General features: G+C 41.4%; 1 protein-coding gene across 2 annotated transcripts in view; it reads right to left on the bottom strand.

The window, feature by feature from the left end:
- Positions 1-20,531, bottom strand: part of LOC121571305 (glutamate receptor ionotropic, delta-1-like) — a 515,242-nt gene that overhangs the window by 18,878 nt on the left and 475,833 nt on the right. For both annotated transcript variants that reach the window (XM_045222049.1, XM_041882706.2), the window contains exons 9-13: positions 19,736-19,837; positions 17,205-17,402; positions 16,202-16,523; positions 10,048-10,186; positions 1,129-1,324 (exon numbers count right to left, since the gene is read on the bottom strand). In XM_045222049.1, coding sequence (XP_045077984.1) covers positions 1,129-1,324; positions 10,048-10,186; positions 16,202-16,523; positions 17,205-17,402; positions 19,736-19,837 — 957 coding nt within the window. The remainder of the gene's footprint in view (positions 1-1,128; positions 1,325-10,047; positions 10,187-16,201; positions 16,524-17,204; positions 17,403-19,735; positions 19,838-20,531) is intronic.

Genomic DNA, 20,531 nt, shown 5'->3' with positions numbered 1-20,531 from the left:
GCTTTCCAACAGACACTGAGAGACAAATTCACCTTTCAGCATTACAATAACCTTAAACACAAGGCCAAATATACATTGGAGTTGCTTACCAAGATGCCATTTAATGTGCCTGATTGCCCTAGTTACAGTTTTGACTTAAATCGGCTTGAAAATCTATGGCAAGACTTGAAAATGGCTGTCTAGCAATGATCAACAACCAACTTGACAGAGCTTGAAGAATTTAAAAATGAAAAATGCACAAATATTGTACAATCCAGGTGTGCAAAGCTCTTAGAGACTTACCCAGAAAGACTCACAGCTGTAATTGCTGCTAAAGGTGATTCTAACATGTATTGACTCAGGGGTCTGAATACTTATGTAAATTAGATATTTCTCTATTTCATTTTCAATACATTTGCAAAAAAATCTAAAAACATGTTTTAACTTTTTAATTATGGGGTATTTTGTGTAGATGGCTTAGAAAAAAATCAATTTAATACATTTTGAATTCAGGCTGTAACACAACAAAATGTGGAATAAGTAAAGGTGGATGAACACTTTCTGAAGGCACTGTAACTAACATTGTTGTTCATCCAATATGCTTTCATTTTAAGTACAAAAAATTTACCATTACACCAAGTATCTGCAGAACACTACAGAGATTGCCTGAACTAATTGCAATTAGCGGTTCAAATATTCCTGAGGGTCAATGACGGGTGTGTGTGACTAGACTCTATTATAACTAATTTGTTTAATTACTGGAACATTTCTCAGGCTGCTCTGTGTGTGTGTGTGTGTGTGTGTGTGTGTGTGTGTGTCTTAGGATGTGAGATATTCACTTCAGCGTAACCATTAACTTGTAATCAGGAAAAACTAAAAAAGCTGCATTATTCAATAATAGATTAACAATTCCAATTACTCCTACACCTCCTTCTGAGTAGAGCCAAGTAATTGTCTCTCTACGGACTTCATAGTATGCCCAGCGTAGTTCTGTTTTTGTGTGTGTCCTGAAAAATACTTTATGTTGTATAGCTGTATTGATTCAGAATTAAACATCCCCATTCATTCTCACTCATCTGGAAACACTTTCCTAAGTGGCTACAGTTTTCTGAAATCAATTAGTTTAGACCTGGCTGTCCCTGAGCTCACCTTGTGGATGCCTTCAGAGGGGCTGGAGACTGAGTGTTCATGGCCGTTGTTCTTGTTGATGGTTCTCCAGAGCTCAGCGAAGGTGCTGTCCTGCTCCAGAGCGTTGGTGCCTTTGGCTCTGAAGTACTCGTACACGGCTGAGTCTCTCACTGTTCCGTAGGCTAGGTCCATCTGTTTGGACAAGTCCTGGAATGTCCTGTTGAGGGGAACAAAGGATATGGGTCACATGGGGGATAAGTAGTCATGTGCTGTTGGAGGACGCCCTATGCGACCAGAATGATTCATTTGTCCCAAAAAAAATATTTCAAGCATACACAGTACACTGGATTCCTACTACCAGTTCCCTTCAGTGTTGCTTCTTGTAAGCATTTGTAATGTGTTAATTCAGGTATTCAAATGTTTTATATTCAGGGTAACTATCTAGAATAGTAGATAATTGGGATTCAACCACAGTCAAATATCGCCTTAGCACTTGAAGTTGTGCCTACGTATCTTTTCAAATTCTCTAACTTATTGGAAAGGAACTAATGAACAAAACAATGCAGAGGTGTTAAGTGCCAAATGTTGATGTCTTATAATAGGAAAATAAGAATAGAATATAGCTGCGAGCAGCAATGAAAAGGATGACAGAAAGGACATACTATCAGTTGGATAACAAAGCAAGCACTCTATCATGTAGGAACTATCTTCCTTTATGTGCAATCAGTGAAAGCATTACCATGTTTATCTCTCAATACTACAAGAATGACGCAAGTGAAGTTTAGTCATCGTTAAAGAAATTACTTAATTATTGAGTTTATATACCAATTCTGGGGTCAATTCGACTAATGGTTTATGTTAATATTTTCAGTGTTATTTTCACAATGTTTCACATTGTTTGTCTGCATAACTTAAATCTAACATTCATCTGCATGAGACAAAGTCCACTTGATCAATAGTTATTGCTCTAGTATCCTATGGTGCCACTGGTGCCAATGTCATTATACTTCCACCAACTAGTCTGGTGCAGCCAGGTTGCAGTAACTTTATATTCACACAGCTTCTAAGGACATACACTACCGGTCAAACGTTTTAGAACACCTACTCATTCAAGGGTTTTCCTTTATTTTTACTATTTTCTACATTGTAGAATAATAGTGAAGACATCAAAACTATGAAATAACACACAGGGAATTATGTAGTAACCAAAAAAGTGTTAAACAAATCAAACTATATTTTATATTTGAGATTCTTCAAATAGCCACCCTTTGCTTTGATGACAGCTTTGCACACTCTTGACATTCTCTCAACCAGCTTCACCTAGAATGCTTTTCCAACAGTATTGAAGGAGTTCCCACATATGCTGAGCACTTGTTGGCTGCTTTTCCTTCACTCTGCAGTCCAACTCATCCCAAACCATCTCAATTTGGTTAAGGTCGGGGGATTGTGGAGGCCAGGTCATCTGATGCAGCACTCCGATCACTCTCCTTCTTGGTAAAATATCCCTTACACAGCCTAGAGGTGAGTTGGGTCATTGTCCTGTTGAAAAACAAATGATAGTCCCACTAAGCCCAAACCAGATGGGATGGCATATCGCTGCAGAATGCTGTGGTAGCCATGCTGGTTAAGTGTGCCTTGAATTCTAAATAAATCACAGCCAGTGTCACCAGCAAAGCACCCCCACACCATAACACCTCCTTCTCCATGCTTTACGGTGGGAAATACACATGCGGAGATCATCCGTTCACCCACACTGTCTCACAAAGACACAGCAGTTGGAACCAAAAACCTCAAATTTGGTCTCCAGACCAAAGGACAAATTTCCTCCGGTCTAATTTCCATTGCTCGTGTTTCTTGGCCCAAGCAAGTCTCTAGTATTGGTGTCCTTTAGTAGTGGTTTCTTTGCAGCAATTCAACCATGAAGGCCTGATTCACAAAGTCTCCTCTGAACAGTTGATGTTGAGATGTGTCTGTTACTTGAACTCTGTGAAGCATTTATTTGGGCTGCAATTTCTGAGGCTGGTAACTCTAATGAACTTATACTCTGCAGCAGAGGTAACTCTGGGTCTTCCATTCCTGTGGCGGTCCTCATGAGAGCCAGTTTCATCATAGCGCTTGATGGTTTTTGCGACTGCACTTGAGGAGAAGATGATTTTGTGCATTAGCGTTATATATGCAAAGAATGAGTTAATAGTTTCCCTGTTTTTTCACAGTACTAAATTCAGTGAGGTTCATGTTAGGGACATCCATGATAGCGATGACACGTTTCAAGTTGATAGGCAACTGTGGATTGGATTTACATTGGTTTAAATCAGTGGTCACCAACCTAGTCGATCACCAAACATTTCTGTGAAAAACCCAACGATAAAGCCTGGAATTGTTATTCAGCACTGTCAACACTTTGTTTAACACTTTCATAAGCCAAAAAATGTGTGTTGTCCCTACTGCATTTGCAACAAATGACTATAGCAAAGTGTTTTGATAAGCTTGCGTTGTTATTATTAGCAGCTTGTGTCTTTTTTAATATCAAGGAATATTTCACTTTCTCTGGTCATAGGAGTAACAACATGAATTGGTGCATGAGGCAGAAATAACGCAGTGCGACTTGAGTTTCGCCATCAGCTGGTAGACTGAGGGACGGTGAGTCGGGTGTGAGGCAGCCTCACCGCTACTACCTCCCCTCAGACTGACCATCAGATGCAGGCCATCAGTCCAGAAAAAAATTCTAATGATTATGCTCACTCAGCTGTGCCTCACAAGTAATACAACAAATGATCTATTACCTGAGTGATCATATACCTACATTAAAAAATATATATAATTTCAAAATGGTCTGAGAAGAACAACTTTGGCAGGGCAAATGAAGCATAGCCAATATGCAGTGATAATGTATTGGGCCTGTAGCCTACTGAATAAACCTCATTGCTACAGAACTGTTTTTAATTGGTTAATGTTGCATTGGCTTACGTTTTTTAAGTCACATAATAAAAAAATCTGAGCGATAGATATCTGCTTGCATTTTGACTCAGAAAGTGATCTTGACTCAGAAAAGGTTGGTGAGGTGACCACTGGTTTAAATGGACACGTAACATTTGATTTATGATTTTTCAATAACTCAGCCATCCTTTGACTAATTGCTTAGCTTTTTGTGTGCATATTAGCGTATGTGCTAATATGCATCTACTGGTATAGTGTGGCCATCTTTGTGTGCATCAACATTATTTCCTCAAACTCTATAGGGACTATTGTGATGAGTGCAAATACCACATTCGGAGTGAATCTGACATTTCTTCCTTGAGAAGAAGACTTTGTTTGATTATTTTAAGCGTTATATTGTAAAAATTTAAGTTAATTGTTAATATTTTCCTGATTTTTTAAAGATATCAATGCTAAACTTAACATGGTTCATCATGGTAACGTCTTTGATGACCCCCAAAAGCCTCATGTTGATAGGCCATTGTTGGATTTACAAAGGATTTAAATGGACAAGTCAAATCCCTTAGCTTTTCTCAAACTAAGTTAAGAGATGTACCTTGGGCCTACATACCAAATTTGGTGTTATTTGGATTTACAGATGTAGGATCTTAATTTGAGCCAGTTTGCTATAGCAGGAAAATAATCCTGCAGTAAGATGAAATGTGAATTATTATATGGATTACAATTAATGGACATGTTTTGTAGGGGTTGATCTATTTTTCACTAGGACAAATCAAGTCTGAGATTTCAAAGTTGAAATTCCAAACTTTAGAAGTTAAAACTCAAATACACTGAGTGTACAAAACATTAGGAACTCCTTCCTAATATTGAGTTGCACCCCAATTTGCCCTCAGAACAGCCTAAATTCGTCGGGACTCTAAAAGCTGTTGAAAGCGTTCCACAGGGATGCTTTCAACATGATGGAGGAAAATCTATCCTGATGGAATTTATGGGTCCTTGATGTAAATTTGTTCAGCATGAGGAAAGACACCTACTTTCAACGTTTCAAGTCTGTAGGTCAAACGGGGTGACAGATATGAGGGTTTAAGTGAGACTGCATATAACAACGCCACCTATAGGCCAATCGGTGCCATTTTATTTAACCAAATTACTCATGGCCTCTAGTTTCTGTGTGCCAAATTAGAAAGTAGTTACCAATCTATGCTTGAGTTATTTGACCATGTCAAGAAAAAAACATAGAATAACAATAGGTTTCACAGCTTTGCTTTGAACCCCTAATAAAACACATTACAAATGTAATTCAGTAATGAATCTACTCCAGTGTAATTTGTGCACTGTACCATAAGTTTGTTTTTAGATAAAGTACATGCCAGGAGAAGAACGCTAATTGGACAGGATTATTGTACATATACAGTCAGGTCCAAATGATTGGCACCCTTGATAAAGATGAGCAAAAAAGACAGTATAAAATAAATAATACAAATACTGAGCTACACTGAGTGAGATATGGATTGTGTATGTGTGTCATTCAGAGGGTGAATGGGCAAGACAAAATATGTAAGTGTTCGAACAGTGTATGGTAGTAGGTGCCAGGCACTGGGTTTTTCACACTCAACATTTTCCCATGTGCATCAAGAATGGTCCACCACCCAAAGGACATAGAGCCAACTTGACACAACTGTGGGAAGTATTGGAGTCAACATGGTCCAGCCAGCATCCCTGTGGAATACTTTCGACACCTTTTTGAGTCCATGCCCAGACGAATTGAGGCTGTTCTGAGGGCGAAAGGGGGTGCAACTCAACATTAGGAAGGTCTACCTAATGTACACGCAGTGTATATTGTATGCTCAAAATAATGGGAAAATTATATGCTTTAATACTAATTCAATTGAGAGAAAAATTAAGAGCTTTTGTTTAACAAGTAATAGAAAAATATCTAAAAAAGATAGGGGTCAACATTATTGGCACCTCTAATTCCTTTCAATACCTCACCTTGCGAGGATAACGCCACTGAGCCTTTTTCTCAAATGTTTTATGAGATTGGAGAAGACATTTGGAGGGATCTTACACCATTCCTCCATAAATAATCTTTCAGATCCTTGATATCCTTCGTCTGCACTTGTGGACTTCCCTCTTCAATTCAAACCACAGGTTTTCAATGGGGTTCCGGAGACTGAGACATTGCAAAATGTTGATTTTGTGGTCAATTAATCATTACTTTGTGGATTTTGATGGGGGCTTGGGGTTATTGTCTTGCTGGAAGATCCACTTGAGGTCAAGTTTCAGCCTCCTGGTAGAGGCAACCAGGTTTTTGGCTTAAATGTCCTGGTACTGGGTATATTTCATGACCTTAACAAGGAATCCAGCACCATTAGAAGCAAAATAGCCCCATAACATCAAAGATCCACCACCATTTGTTACAGTAGGTTTTAGGTTCTTTTCGGCATATTTTTCCTCTTTTCGACACCAAACCCACCACTGGTGTGCATGGTCAAAGGGCTCTATTTTCATGTCTCAATTGGTTAGAGGAGCATTTGGAAATGTTTTGGTGAAAACATTCCTAACAATCCTGCTATTATGAAGTGACTCAATACCGTCTATTTTGGTAAGGTTTCTCTAAGGGTTGAATCAAAGGGTCATTTTACTGTGCAGGTTTTCCTCAGTGCATTTTTGACTGTATTCCAGGCCAGGTCTAATAACTTGCCAATTGTCTAATATATGTTTTGTCTGCCATACAAATGAACCCTGGTTACTATGAGGTAATTAGTGAATCAGTGTGATTAGTGGAGTTTCTCATATTGTTCTGCAGAGCGACAACAATCTGAAGCAATACATTTAATCCCAGTCCTTTAATCTCACCTCTCCACACTGAGGCATGGTGATTACACTCTCTCTTGTTTAAATCATGAAGTGCTTTGAGAGACTAGTCAAGGATCATATCACCTCCACCTTACCTGTCACCCTAGACCCACTTCAATTTGCTTACCACCCCAATAGGTCCACAGACGATGCAATCGCCATCACACTGCACACCGCCCTATCCCATCTGGACAAGAGGAATACCTACAGTGGAGAGAACAAGTATTTGATACACTGCCAAGATCTCGCGATACATGGCCCCATCCATCCTCCCCTCAATACGGTGCAGTCGTCCTGTCCCCTTTGCAGAAAAGCATCCCCAAAGAATGATGTTTCCACCTCCATACTTCACGGTTGGGATGGTGTTCTTGGGGTTGTACTCATCCTTCGTCTTCCTCCAAACACGGCGAGTGGAGTTTAGACCAAAAAGCTATATTTTTGTCTCATCAGACCACATGACCTTCTCCCATTCCTCCTCTGGATCATCCAGATGGTCATTGGCAAACTTCAGACGGGCCTGGACATGCGCTGGCTTGAGCAGGGGGACATTGCGTGCGCTGCAGGATTTTAATCCAAGACGGCGTAGTGTGTTACTAATGGTTTTCTTTGAGACTGTGGTCCCAGCTCTCTTCAGGTCATTGGCCAGGTCCTGCTGTGTAGTTCTGGGCTGATCCCTCACCTTCCTCATGATCATTGAGCCCCAGACCGAGGGTGATTGACCGTCATCTTGAACTCCTTCCATTTTCTAATAATTGCGCCAACAGTTGTTGCCTTCTCACCAAGCTGCTTGCCTATTGTCCTGTAGCCCATCCCAGCCTTGTGCAGGTCTACAATTTTATCCCTGATGTCCTTACACAGCTCTCTGGTCTTGGCCATTGTGGAGAGGTTGGAGTCTGTTTGATTGAGTGTGTGGACAGGTGTCTTTTATACAGGTAATGAGTTCAAACAGGTGCAGTTAATACAGGTAATGAGTGGAGAACAGGAGGGCTTCTTAAAGAAAAACTAACAGGTCTGTGAGACCCGGAATTCTTACTGGTTGGTAGGTTATCAAATACTTATGTCATACAATAAAATGCAAATGAATTACTTAAAAATCATACAATGTGATTTTCTGGATTTTTGTTTTAGATTCCGTCTCTCACAGTTGAAGTGTACCTATGATAAAAATTACAGACCTCTACATGCTTTGTAAGTAGGAAAACCTTCAAAATCGGCAGTGTATCAAATACTTGTTCTCCCCACTGTATGTAAGAATGCTGTTCATTGACTATAGCACAGCATTCAACACCATAATACCCTCCAAGCTCATCATTAAGCTTGAGGCCCTGGTTCTCAACCCCGCCCTGTGCAATTGGGACCTGGACTTCCTGACGGGCCTCCCCCAGGTGGTGAAGGTAGGAAACAACATCTCCACTTCGCTGATCCTCAACACTGGAGCCCCACAAGGGTGTGTGCTCAGCCCCCTCCTGTACTGTTCACCCATGACTGCGTAGCCATGCACGCCTCCAACTCAATCATCAGGTTTGTAGACGACAAAACAGTTGTACAGCATCCGATGTCACAGGAAGGCCAAAAAGATAATCAAGGACAACTACCACCCAAGCCACTTTCTGTTCACCCCGCTATCATCCAGATGGCGAGGTCAGTACTGGTGCATCAAAGCTGTGACCGAGAGACTGAAAAACAGCTTCTATCTCAAGGCCATCAGACTGTTAAACAGCCATCACTAGCACAGAGAGGCTGCTGCCTACATACAGACTTGGAAATCACTGGCCACTTTAATAAATGGAACACTAGTCACTTTAATAATGACATTTTAATAATGTTTACATATCTTGTATTACCCATCTCATAAGTATATACTGTATTATATACTATCTATTGTATCTTAGCCTATGCCGCTCTGACATCCATATATTTATATATTCTTATTCCATTCCTTTACTTAGATTTGTGTGTATTAGGTATTTGTTGTGGAACTGTTAGATATTACTTGCTAGATATTGCTGCACTGTCGGAACTAGAAGCACAAGCATTTCGCTACACTCACAATAACATCTTCTAACCATGTGTATGTGACCAATACATTTTATTTTATTTTATTTTACAATAAAGAATGAGAAGTAATTATCACACTAGTTTTCATTACATTTAGTTTATGGAAGGATTTAAGCAAGCAAATGTTGGCTGATGGGGCTTATAGGATTTATTGATTAAATCATTCCTGCCATTTACACAAACTAGTACTTTGATTTACACACATGCACATATGAACGCACACATGTACACACACAAAACGTTTTTCCTTTTTTCTAGAGTCTGGATTTGGCCCCAAGACAATACAGAAATATCTTCCGTAATTTTCTCCTTCCTCTGACTGTGTCATTTCCACTCTACACAGCTATACAGAGACACAATAATAGTGTCTGAGCAGAAGAAATATGTGGTCCTCTGTAGCTCAATTGGTAGAGCATGGTACTTGTAATGCCAGGGTAGTGGGTTCGATCCCCGGGACCACCCATACGTAAAAATTTATGCACACATGACTGTAAGTCGCTTTGGATAAAAGCGTCTGCTAAATGGCATATTATATTATATGTTGTCTACTAATATTTCATTCTTGTACTAATGGGCACGGTGTTTGTGGGTACAGATGATTGAACAATAAGCTGTGATATAAAGGATCTAGGTGCTATTTAGCATTCTCCCCGGAAACCTACATGTTCTATTTGGAGAGGAGTGTGCTAAATTGGATTTATTAACAAATAACATTTGGACTGAGGAGGGCTAACTTGTTATAAGGAGTGGGTCAGGAATTACAATTGTCTGTCATAGTGTGTGTGAATCACACATGGTCCACATTTATGGGCTTGTATAAGAGAGACAACTTGTCAACAGCCTGCCCAACTTGAGTTTATTGGCATGTCTAATTCTGCCTAAATGGGTGAGATCTAACCCACAAAGACAAATAACACCAGGAAATTGGCTGTGCAGGTCAGTGCTGGAAAAGGTAAGACATACCAGTATCCTTGCCAGTCGAAGACACAGGGTCGCTTACCACCAGGAAATCATCACTTCAGACATTGAGTCTTGAAGATGGAAGGATACACTGTACAACAGGGTTGATAATTGTTGATAACGTACCGTACAGTGTTGTCCATGCGGGACACCGTGAGGTAGGCTGCCAGGTTGGCCGTGTAGGAGGAACACACAATGAGGGTGAAAAGCCACCAGCTGCCCATGACGATACGCAGAGCCACAGAACCCAGGATGGAGTCTCCCCCTAGAAACACAACATAAGTTAGAATGTACTGTATGAAGTCTTGAACAATATTATGTGGATTTGATTTATTGTTTGTGATATCACAACTTATTGCACCATCGGTTTTGTTTTAGCCTGTTGGTCCTAATGATCGGGTTCATTTTTTATAATGTAACTGTATTTTTCAGGACCTCTTGAAAATGAGATCTCAATAAATTATTCTGCTCTCTCTCGCCCATCTCTGTATCATAGCACTTCATCACTCCATCGTACTCTTTCTGTCTCTCTGTCCATTTCTGTCTGAATTTTGCTCTCTCTCTTTAACCCCCTTTCTACCAAATACTTTTCCTCTCATTGTCTCTCTAAATGCTCCTCCACATTCCCACTGTTTGCCCAGGCAGCTAGCTGGCTCTCTCTCCCTGTAGCAGGTCTAAGCACTCTGTCTCCACACATGGCCTAACTTCACAGAAAGCGGACGAGGAAATGTCAATGTGAATTATCATTTTGAAGAGTAAAGCCACAGAAATGTCATCTGAGAGATTCAGGCTGTGAGAAAAAAATAACATACATGTGTCTCCAAGTGTCACTATCAATGATGTACCCTTAGGACTGCTTCAAAAAGAAAACGAAGAAAACCAGAGTAATATTGTGTTCATGCCGCACTTATGCCAAGGTCAAGAGGTTCTATATATTTATATTTTATAACAAAGCTCTGCCAAGATTTAGAATGCCATTATGTAAACCATCAGTTCCCAAACTAGGGGTTGCGACCACATGTGGGGTCGCCTGATATGATAATGGGGTCGCAGGAGAATTATCAAAATCCTGGTTAAAAAAATATATAGATATATATAGACAGAATACCAGCTGACTGCTTCTTCCCTAAATAGTTATTGCATAGTTTGGAGCTGTGCTTTGGGTCATTGTCCTGTTGTAGGAGGAAATCTGCTCCAATCAAGGGCCGTCCACAGGGTATGGCATGGCATTGCAAAATGGAGTGATAGCCTTCCTTCTTCAAGATCCCTTTTACCCTGTACAAATCTCCACCATGCCTCCACCATGCTTGACAGATGGCATCAAGCACTCCTCCAGCATCTTATCATTTGGTCTGTGTCTCACAAATGTTCTTCTTTGTGATCCGAACACCTCAAACTTCGATTAGTCTGTCCATAACACTTTTTTCCAATCTTCCTGTGTCCAGTGTCTGTGTTCTTTTGCCCATCTTAATCTTTTATATTTATTGGCCAGATACAGCTTTTTCTTTGCAACTCTGCCTAGAAGGTAAGCATCCCGGAGTCGCCTCTTCACTGTTGACGTTGAGACTGGTGTTTTGCGGGTACTATTGAGTGAAGCTGCCAGTTGAGGACCTGTGAGGCGTCTGTTTCTCAAACTAGACACTCTAATATATTTGTCGTCTTGCTCAGTGGGGCCTCCCACTCCTCTTTCTATTCTGGTTAGAGCCAGTTTGCGCTGTTCTGTGAAGGGAGTAGTACACAGCGTTGTACGAGATCTTCAGTTTCTTGGCAATTTCTCGCATGGAACATTTCTCAGAAAAGAATAGACTGATGAGTTTCAAAAGAAAGTTATTTGTTTCTGGCCAGTTTGAGCCTGTAATCGAACCCACAATTGCTGATGCTCCAGATACTCAACTAGTCTCAATCAGCACAACAGTTTTCAGCTGTGCTAACATAATTGCAAAAGGGTTTTCTAATGATCAATTAGCCTTTTAAAATGATAAACTTGGATTAGCAAACACAACGTGCCATTGGAACACATGACTGATGGTTGCTGATAATGGGCCTCTGTACGCCTATGTAGATATTCCATTAAAAATCAGCCGTTTCCAGCTACAATAGCCATTTACAACATTAACAATGTCTACACTGTATTTCTGATCAATTTCATGTTATTTTAATGGACAAAACAATTGCTTTTCTTTCGAAGACAAGGACATTTCTAAGTGACCCCAAACTTTTGAACAGTTGTGTATATATATAATTTATATATATATATACAGTGAGGGAAAAAAGTTTTTGATCCCCTGCTGATTTTGTACGTTTGCCCACTGACAAAGAAATTATCAGTGTATAATTTTAATGGTAGGTTTATTTGAACAGTGAGAGACAGAAAAACAACAAAAAAATCCAGAAAAACGCATGTTAAAAATGTTATCAATTGATTAGCATTTTAATGAGGGAAATAAGTATTTGACCCCTCTGCAAAACATGACTTAGTACTTGGTGGCAAAACCCTTGTTGGCAATCACAGAGGTCAGACGTTTCTTGTAGTTGGCCACCAGGTTTGCACACATCTCAGGAGGGATTTTGTCCCACTCCTCTTTGCAGATCTTCTCCAAGTCATTAAGGTTTTTAGGCTGACGTTTGGCAACTCGAACCTTCAGCTCCCTCCATATATTTTCTATGGGATTAAGGTCTGGAGACTGGCTAGGCCACTCCAGGACCTTAATGTGCTTCTTCTTGAGCCACTCCTTTGTTGCCTTGGCCGTGTGTTTTGGGTCATTGTCATGCTGGAATACCCATCCACAACGCATTTTCAATGCCCTGGCTGAGGGAAGGAGGTTCTCACCCAAGATTTGACGGTACATGGCCCCGTCCATCGTCCCTTTGATGCGGTGAAGTTGTCCAGTCCCCTTAGCAGAAAAACACCCCCAAAGCATAATGTTTCCACCTCCATGTTTGATGGTGGGGATGGTGTTCTTGGGGTCATAGGCAGCATTCCTCCTCCTCCAAACACGGCGAGTTGAGTTGATGCCAAAGAGCTCGATTTTGGTCTCATCTGATCACAACACTTTCACCCAGTTCTCCTCTGAATCATTCAGATGTTCATTTGCAAACTCAGACAGCCCTGTATATGTGCTTTCTTGAGCAGGGGGATCTTGCGGGCGCTGCAGGATTTCAGTCCTTCACTGCGTAGTGTGTTACCAATTGTTTTCTTGGTGACTATGGTCCGAGCTGCCTTGAGATCATTGACAAGATCCTCCCGTGTATTTCTGGGCTGATTCCTCACCGTTCTCATGATCATTGCAACTCCACGAGGTGAGATCTTGCATGGAGCCCCAGGCCGAGGGAGATTGACAGTTATTTTGTGTTTCTTCCATTTGCGAATAATCGCACCAACTGTTGTCAACCTCTCACCAAGCTGCTTGGCGATGGTCTTGTAGCCCATTCCAGCTTTGTGTAGGTCTACAATCTTGTCCCTGACATCCTTGGAGAGCTCTTTGATCTTGGCCATGGTGGAGAGTTTGGAATCTGATTGATTGGTTGCTTCTGTGGACAGGTGTCTTTTATACAGGTAACAAACTGAGATTAGGAGCACTCCCTTTAAGAGTGTGCTACTAACCTCAGCTCGTTACCTGTATAAATGACACCTGGGAGCCAGAAATCTTTCTGATTGAGAGGGGGTCAAATACTTATTTCCCTCATTAAAATGCAACTCAATTTATAACATTTTTGACATGCGTTTTTCTGGATTGTTTTGTTGTTATTCTGTCTCTCACTGTTCAAATAAACCTACCATTAAAATTATAGACTGATCATTTCTTTGTCAGTGGGCAAACGTGCAAAATCAGCAGGGGATCAAATAATTTTTTCACTCACTGTATTATAATATCATCTTTGTATCTTGAAATCATTGTAATGTGGTTAACCTTAAAAATCAAAATGCAACTTATTCTAATCTAAAACCAGAGTGCCCTTACATCGTGGGAAAAGGCTGCACTTGACCGTTTCACTTGAATCATTCCCATGGTTAATGGCTAGGCCCGCTACGCTATGAAACCACACACTATTGCAGAGACTGATATTACAGGCCGCAATTGATATGGTGAAAACAATGTGTGGGGAGGCAGAGGCACAGAAACTCACATCAATACATTTGTCAGATAACACTGTGAAACTAAGAAATTATGCTATAGCTAGCAATCAAGAGGAAACTGACTGAATGACTCAGAAACTCTCCAGCTTATGCTCTCCAAATGGACGTTAGCTGTGAGGGCCGAGATGCCGATGCATTGACTTTTGTTCGCTACATGTCGGGGGATGCTATTCACGAGGACATATTGTTCTGTCTCACGATACCTGAGCATGAAACGACACAACGGATGTTTAGTGTGCTGCGTGGCTATATTGACGAAAAACAGATTCCATGGGATCGAATGGTGGGCTTTTGCACAGATGGGGCTCTATCTATCACGAGATGACGGGCAGGCTTCTGCACTCTAGTTAGGAATGTGTGTCCCTCTGCCATATGGACGCATTGTATGATACACCGTGTACTGAACACAAGCATGAAGGGGAAATACAAAAACATTCTACAAATGAGTGACCGAATCAGTGGATTCAGAGGAAAGATTTCTTATTGGAGAGAAATCCGTTTGACTGTGATCCTGGCTCAGTTGAAAAGCTGATCAAGCTGTCATGTGACCGAATGCTGCATACAACGCATTCATGGGTCAATATGGAGGAGTTTTGGTTCCTGAGCATTAAAACTCATGGTACCCTTCGCCAGCTCATATCTGTGTGAAGCTGGATTCAGTGCTCTCATCTGCATTAAAACCAACTATCGATCCAGGTTGGATGTGACAACAGATATGAGGTGCTCACTGTCGACCACGACCCCTGACTTTGAGAAGCTCCGACGCGACATTCGTCAAGCACATGCATCTCATTAGTGGTGGTGAAATAAGAGACATTATGTCAGACTAATTTGCACTTGACTGTCAGAGCCCCACATTAAAAGTATGTGATGGTGAGTTGAGAACACTATCAGAAATACTGTTAGAATGTTTTGCAATTGACTGCCATAGCCCCGAATAAAAAAGTTAACATTAGCTGCTAATTACATAAATTTTTTTCACACGGTTGGGGTCGCACTAATTTTCAGATATCAAAAAGGGGTCGTGGGCCAAAAAAGTTTGGGAACCTCTGATGTGCACCTTCTCACAATCATCCACAGTGTCAGTCATATTTATCAACACATTTACGTCATCCTCTAAAGACATGTGAAAAGGTGAACAAGTGAAAATGTAATAAAGCGAGGATTCCTAAAATGTTGTGGCCGTTTTTGGCTTAAAAAGGCTGCCGGCAAAGTGCTAGACGCCGTTGAGGGTTTAACAGTGGTTGCTGAAGTAGTCATTTATTCACATCTGAGATGCCTGGACCGGACCAGACTAAGAAACCTGATATTATTTCAGTCAAAGGCACCTATAAAACACTATAGTGGGAAATGGGCACCATTCTTCAAATGAAACAACTCTGTGCTACCTGTATGTGTGGCATTCATAGGGACATAACAATAGCCTTTTCCATTGCTTTTATGTCTGGCTATAAACTGATTCTTTCCATAACATAGACTGACCAGGTGAATCCAGTTGAAAGCTGTGATCCCTTATTAATGTCACTTGTTTAATCCACTTCAATCAGTGTAGATGAAGGGTATGGAGACAGGTTAAAGAAGGATTTTCAAGCCTTTAGACAATTGCAACATGGATTGTGTATGTGTACCATTCAGACGGTGAATGGGAAAGACAAAATATTTAAGTGCCTTTGAACAGGGTATGGTAGTAGGTGCCAGGCACACCGGTTTGCGTCAAGAACTGCAACGCTGGTGGGTTTTTCACGCTCAACAGTTTCCCGTGTGTATCAAGAATGGTCCACAGCCCAAAGGACATCCAGCCAACTTGACACAGCTGTGGGAAGCACTGGAGTCAACATAGGCCAGCACCCCTGTGGAATGCTTTTGACACCTTCTAGAGTCCATGCCCCGACGAATTGAGGCTGTTCTGAGGGCAAAAGGTGTTCCTAATGTTTGATATACTTAGTGTATATCTGTCTATCCATCTAGCCATATATGGACCTATCTATCTTTGTGTCATATTGCTGCCAACGGTCAAAAGTCAGTGTTTTGTTGTCTGTGATATTGTAACAAGTAAGCATTTCACTGTGTATGAAGCGACTTTGATGCAAGATGCTGGTGTCCCCTCTTTCCTACTGTGTGATGCCACAATACCAAGCTCACCTTGCTGCACAAAAGCTCCATAGACAATCCAGATGGCGCTCTGGAGGGAGGTGGACACAGAGGTGGCCTGGTGTCCCCCTGGGGGACGGACCGACTGGACCCGCCTCAGGATGAAGATCATGACACTGACCACGGGGATAGCGGCTGCGATGCATGCCCAAACGGCCAGGTCAAAGGGCGCCAGGAGAGAGAAGATATTGATCTTCTCCTCTGACTTCCTCATCAGAATCCCCACAGAGTAGTCCAGGTAGCGCTTGCTGAAGTCCACCACACTCTCCCTCTCTGGAGTTATGGTGATGGCTGATACTGCCAAGTCTGCTCGCTGTGGATGGATAGAGAGATAGATCAGTTACAGCCTTGAAAATACTCTGTTTGTTGATGTTTGCCATTTTATGGTCACAGAAAAAAAGTTAATAACACTGTAAAATCGCTCTTTGTACTGTTATATGGGCTTGAAACTAGAGCGTCACGATTTTCTCCTCTGTTATTTTTTTCTTTCACACTTCTTGTTCTATTTCACACAGCAGAAGGCCATGCAGACCAATAGAGGCCGGACAGATTCCACATGCCAATTAACTACATTATTTTATTGTAAAGCTTTATTGTAAAGGCTAATCTCAAATCACAGACTTTCAGTACATTGATCACGTTGCTAGTATCTGTTTTTCTCATTTCACAGCAGTATCAACACTCTGGTAATGGCATGGTTTTGGACACCTGCTGCTAGAGTGGGACCCTATGACACAAATCATGTCTGGATTGTTGGGATAAACACTATCTCTTTAACTCAAGTCCATAATCAAATATAATTTGTCCCTATCTATCTTTCCATGAAGACCCAAACTATAATGGACTCCACTGTGTCAAGGCTACAGTCAGCTACCCAGGGAGGAGAGAACTGCAGCAATTGGGAAAGACGATGTCATCAGAACAGTCAACAGCAAACTATCAATAAACCTCCAAAACAAACAGTACAAACTCCAGTTGTGATGGACAGACTTACCTTACTGATGAGCTCTCCTATAATGCCGTTCCAGGAGCCGTTGGAGGTAGGGGTTCCATACTTTCCATCGGCCACCTGGTAAATCTCATACTTGAAGCCCAGGATCTTGCCCAGAGCATCCAGAACATCAATGGAGAAGCCTTTGTAGCGTTTAGGCTGCCCAAGAATGTTTTCAGCTACCATCACAAAGGGTTCCTCCTGTTGGATAACATATACAACACAACATCAGTTGGGTTTAGAAGTTCAACTTTACTTTGACTAAATGCCTTGGCTCAAAAACATACAGACATAGAGTATTCATGCAGCCAAAGTTTAAACGCTACTGTAAATTTGACAAAGTGTCTGTGTGCATTATATCACAGTCCCATCAGGCCAGCATAGTTCATAAACTGGTCCAGTTCAACCGACAGGTAGAACAGTATTTTTTTCATTTTGAACTTTATGAAGACCAGCTGCAAGTCAAACTTCATCTTCATAAAGAGTTTCCTGGGTGTCTGTTGACCTGTAACACCCAGTGCTGTGGAGACGTGTGACACTTAATCAGGCAGAAATTCCCACTCTAAATGTACTGAGGCAAACCATGGCTCTTCTTTATGGGAGAGTGTCAAGGCTGAATTGAATGGGTGGAAAAGAGAGTTGAGGAGGAGAGCTGCTGGGGTGGGTTGGAAAAACGACATGAATTAAGGAGACCTGCCAAGAGGGAGCCGAGCAGAACTTATGTGAATAAATATGGAGCAGGTAAATCTTGTGTGAAGAGAGAGAGCAGAATGGTAGCGGACAAGCAGCTAAAGAGCTGTATTGTATGGTTTCCCTTACAGAAAAAAACACATCATTTAACATATGGAAAATCACATTATTTCACATGAAATTATACACATTTTACATCATGTGAAAATGTGTTTTTGGAACAATTCACGTGATCACATTTTCACGTGTAGTTTCATGTTATCCAGCCTGGTCTCATAGGCGTAACATAGTAAAGGTAAATCCGAGACGCTCAAATTAGTATAATATGTTACGTTTGGTATGGTTACATAAGACAGATCGTTACTTAGGGGTGGATGGGTGGGAGTATAACGCAAACATCAAATCTCATCATGGCCAACTTTTGCATTTTAGCTAATTATAAATTTTTCAACTACTTCCCACTTTTTAGCTACTTTGCAACTACTTAGCATGTTGGCTAACCCTTCCCATAACCCTAAGCTTAACCCTTTTAGCTAACCCGTCCGCTAACCCTAACCTTAACCTTTTTAGCTAACCCTTCCCAAATCAATCCCAGAACAACAGCAAAGGACCCTGTGAAGATGCTGGAGGAAACAGGTTCAAAAGTATCTATATCCACAGTAAATTGAGTCCTATATCGACATAACCTGAAAGGCCACTCAGCAAGGAAGAAGCCACTGCTCCAAAACCGCCATTAAAAAGTTTGCAACTGCACATGGGGACAAAGATCGTACTTTCTGGAGAAATGTCCTCTGGTCTGATGAAACAAAAATAGAACTGTTTGGCCATAATGACCATCGTTATGTTTGGAGGAAAAAGGGGGTTGCTTGCAAGCCGAAGAACACCATCCCAACCGTGAAGCACAGAGGTGGCAGCATCATGCTGTGGGGGTGCTTTGCTGCAGGAGGGACTGGTGCACTTCACAAAATAGATGGCATCACGAGGAAGAAAAATTAGGTGGATATATTGAAGCAACATCTCAAGAAATCAGTCAGGAAATTAAAGCTTGGTCGCAAATGGGTCTTCCAAATGGACAATGACCCCAAGCATACTTCCAAAGTTGTGGCAAAATGGCTTAAGGACAACAAAGTCAAGGAATTGGAGTGGCCATCACAAATCCCTGACCTCAATCCTATAGAAAATGTGTGGGCAGAACTGAAAAAGCATGTGCGAGCAAGGAGGCCTACAAACCTGACTCAGTTACACCAGCTCTGTCAGGAAGAATGGGCCAAAATTCACCCAAATTATTGTGGGAAGCTTGTGGAAGGTTACCCGAAACGTTTGACCCAGGTTAAACAATTTAAAGGCAATGCTACCAAATACTAATTGAGTGTATGTAAACTTCTGACCCACTGGGAATGTGATGAAAGAAATAAAAGCTGAAATAATCATGCTCACTACCATTATTGACATTTCACATTCTTAAAATGAAGTGGTGATCCTAACTGACCTAAGACAGGGAATTTTTACTAGGATTAAATGTCAGGAATTGTGAAAAACTGAGTTGAAATGTATTCGGCTAAGGTGTATGTAAACTTCCGACTTCAACTGTAACTGGAGTCTCTCGTATTTACGTAAAGAATAATATAAAATGCTCTGAGACCAGGTTGTCTTATCACATTAACTTGACATAAGATCATGTGATCATATGAAAATATTTGTTTTTTCTGTTAGGGTGGAGTTTATGTCTTACAGATGTCGTAGATCCACAGAGCCAGATGAAGAAGAAGGACAAGGTGACCAGACAGAGTATAGTAGCATCAAGTGGCAAGTTGGTATAGAGTTGGTAGTGAGTAAGCACTTACTAGTAATGTTACCACCTTGACGGTCACTCCTTGCATGCCGCTCTCTATCCGACTCTCCTTTAGACTACCGTTCAGCCCACGAGTTGAGTCCCAAGTCGCCAACTGAGAGAGAGGATGGGAAAAGGAGACAATATAATTAAACAATCTATTAATTTCAGTGAAAACTCAATGGGGTGTGTGATGACTAATCTAATCACCATAGTTGGCACACAAGACTCACTCACTTTTAAGAAATGCAGGGAACTGGCCATGCAAATATATGAGCTGGTCACCAAGGCAACAAGTGCAGCTTCTAGCATGGTAACAGGGTCCTCTTTCTAAATACCGCATCAGTCACACAGCTTGTAACCATACTGAGGTAGTATGGACACAGCAACATATCATGGCAATGGATGCTGATTTCTAGAGTTGATGGTGGTGATGACATTGATGGTGATGATAATGGTGATGATAAACTATTACAGACTACAAAGGGAAGCACAGCCGCGAGCTGCCCAGTGACACAAGCCTACCAGACGAGCTAAACCACTTCTATGCTCGCTCGAGGCAAGCAACACTGAAGCATGCATGAGAGCACCAGCTGTTCCGGGATCGACTATGTGATCACGCTCTCCGTAGCCGAGTGAGTAAGACTTTTAAGCAGGTCAGCATTCACAAGGCCGCAGGGGCCAGACGGATTACCAGGACGTGTACTCCGAGCATGTGCTGACCAACTGTGCAATGTCTTCACTGACATTTTCAACATGTCCCTGACTGAGTCTGTAATACCAACATGTTTCAAGCAGACCACCATAGT

The sequence above is a fragment of the Coregonus clupeaformis genome, chromosome 1, assembly GCF_020615455.1.
Source record: "Coregonus clupeaformis isolate EN_2021a chromosome 1, ASM2061545v1, whole genome shotgun sequence".
Classification (NCBI taxonomy): Eukaryota; Metazoa; Chordata; class Actinopteri; order Salmoniformes; family Salmonidae; genus Coregonus; species Coregonus clupeaformis.
Note: the sequence above shows the minus strand (reverse complement) of the source record. Positions and strands in the feature narration are given on the sequence as shown.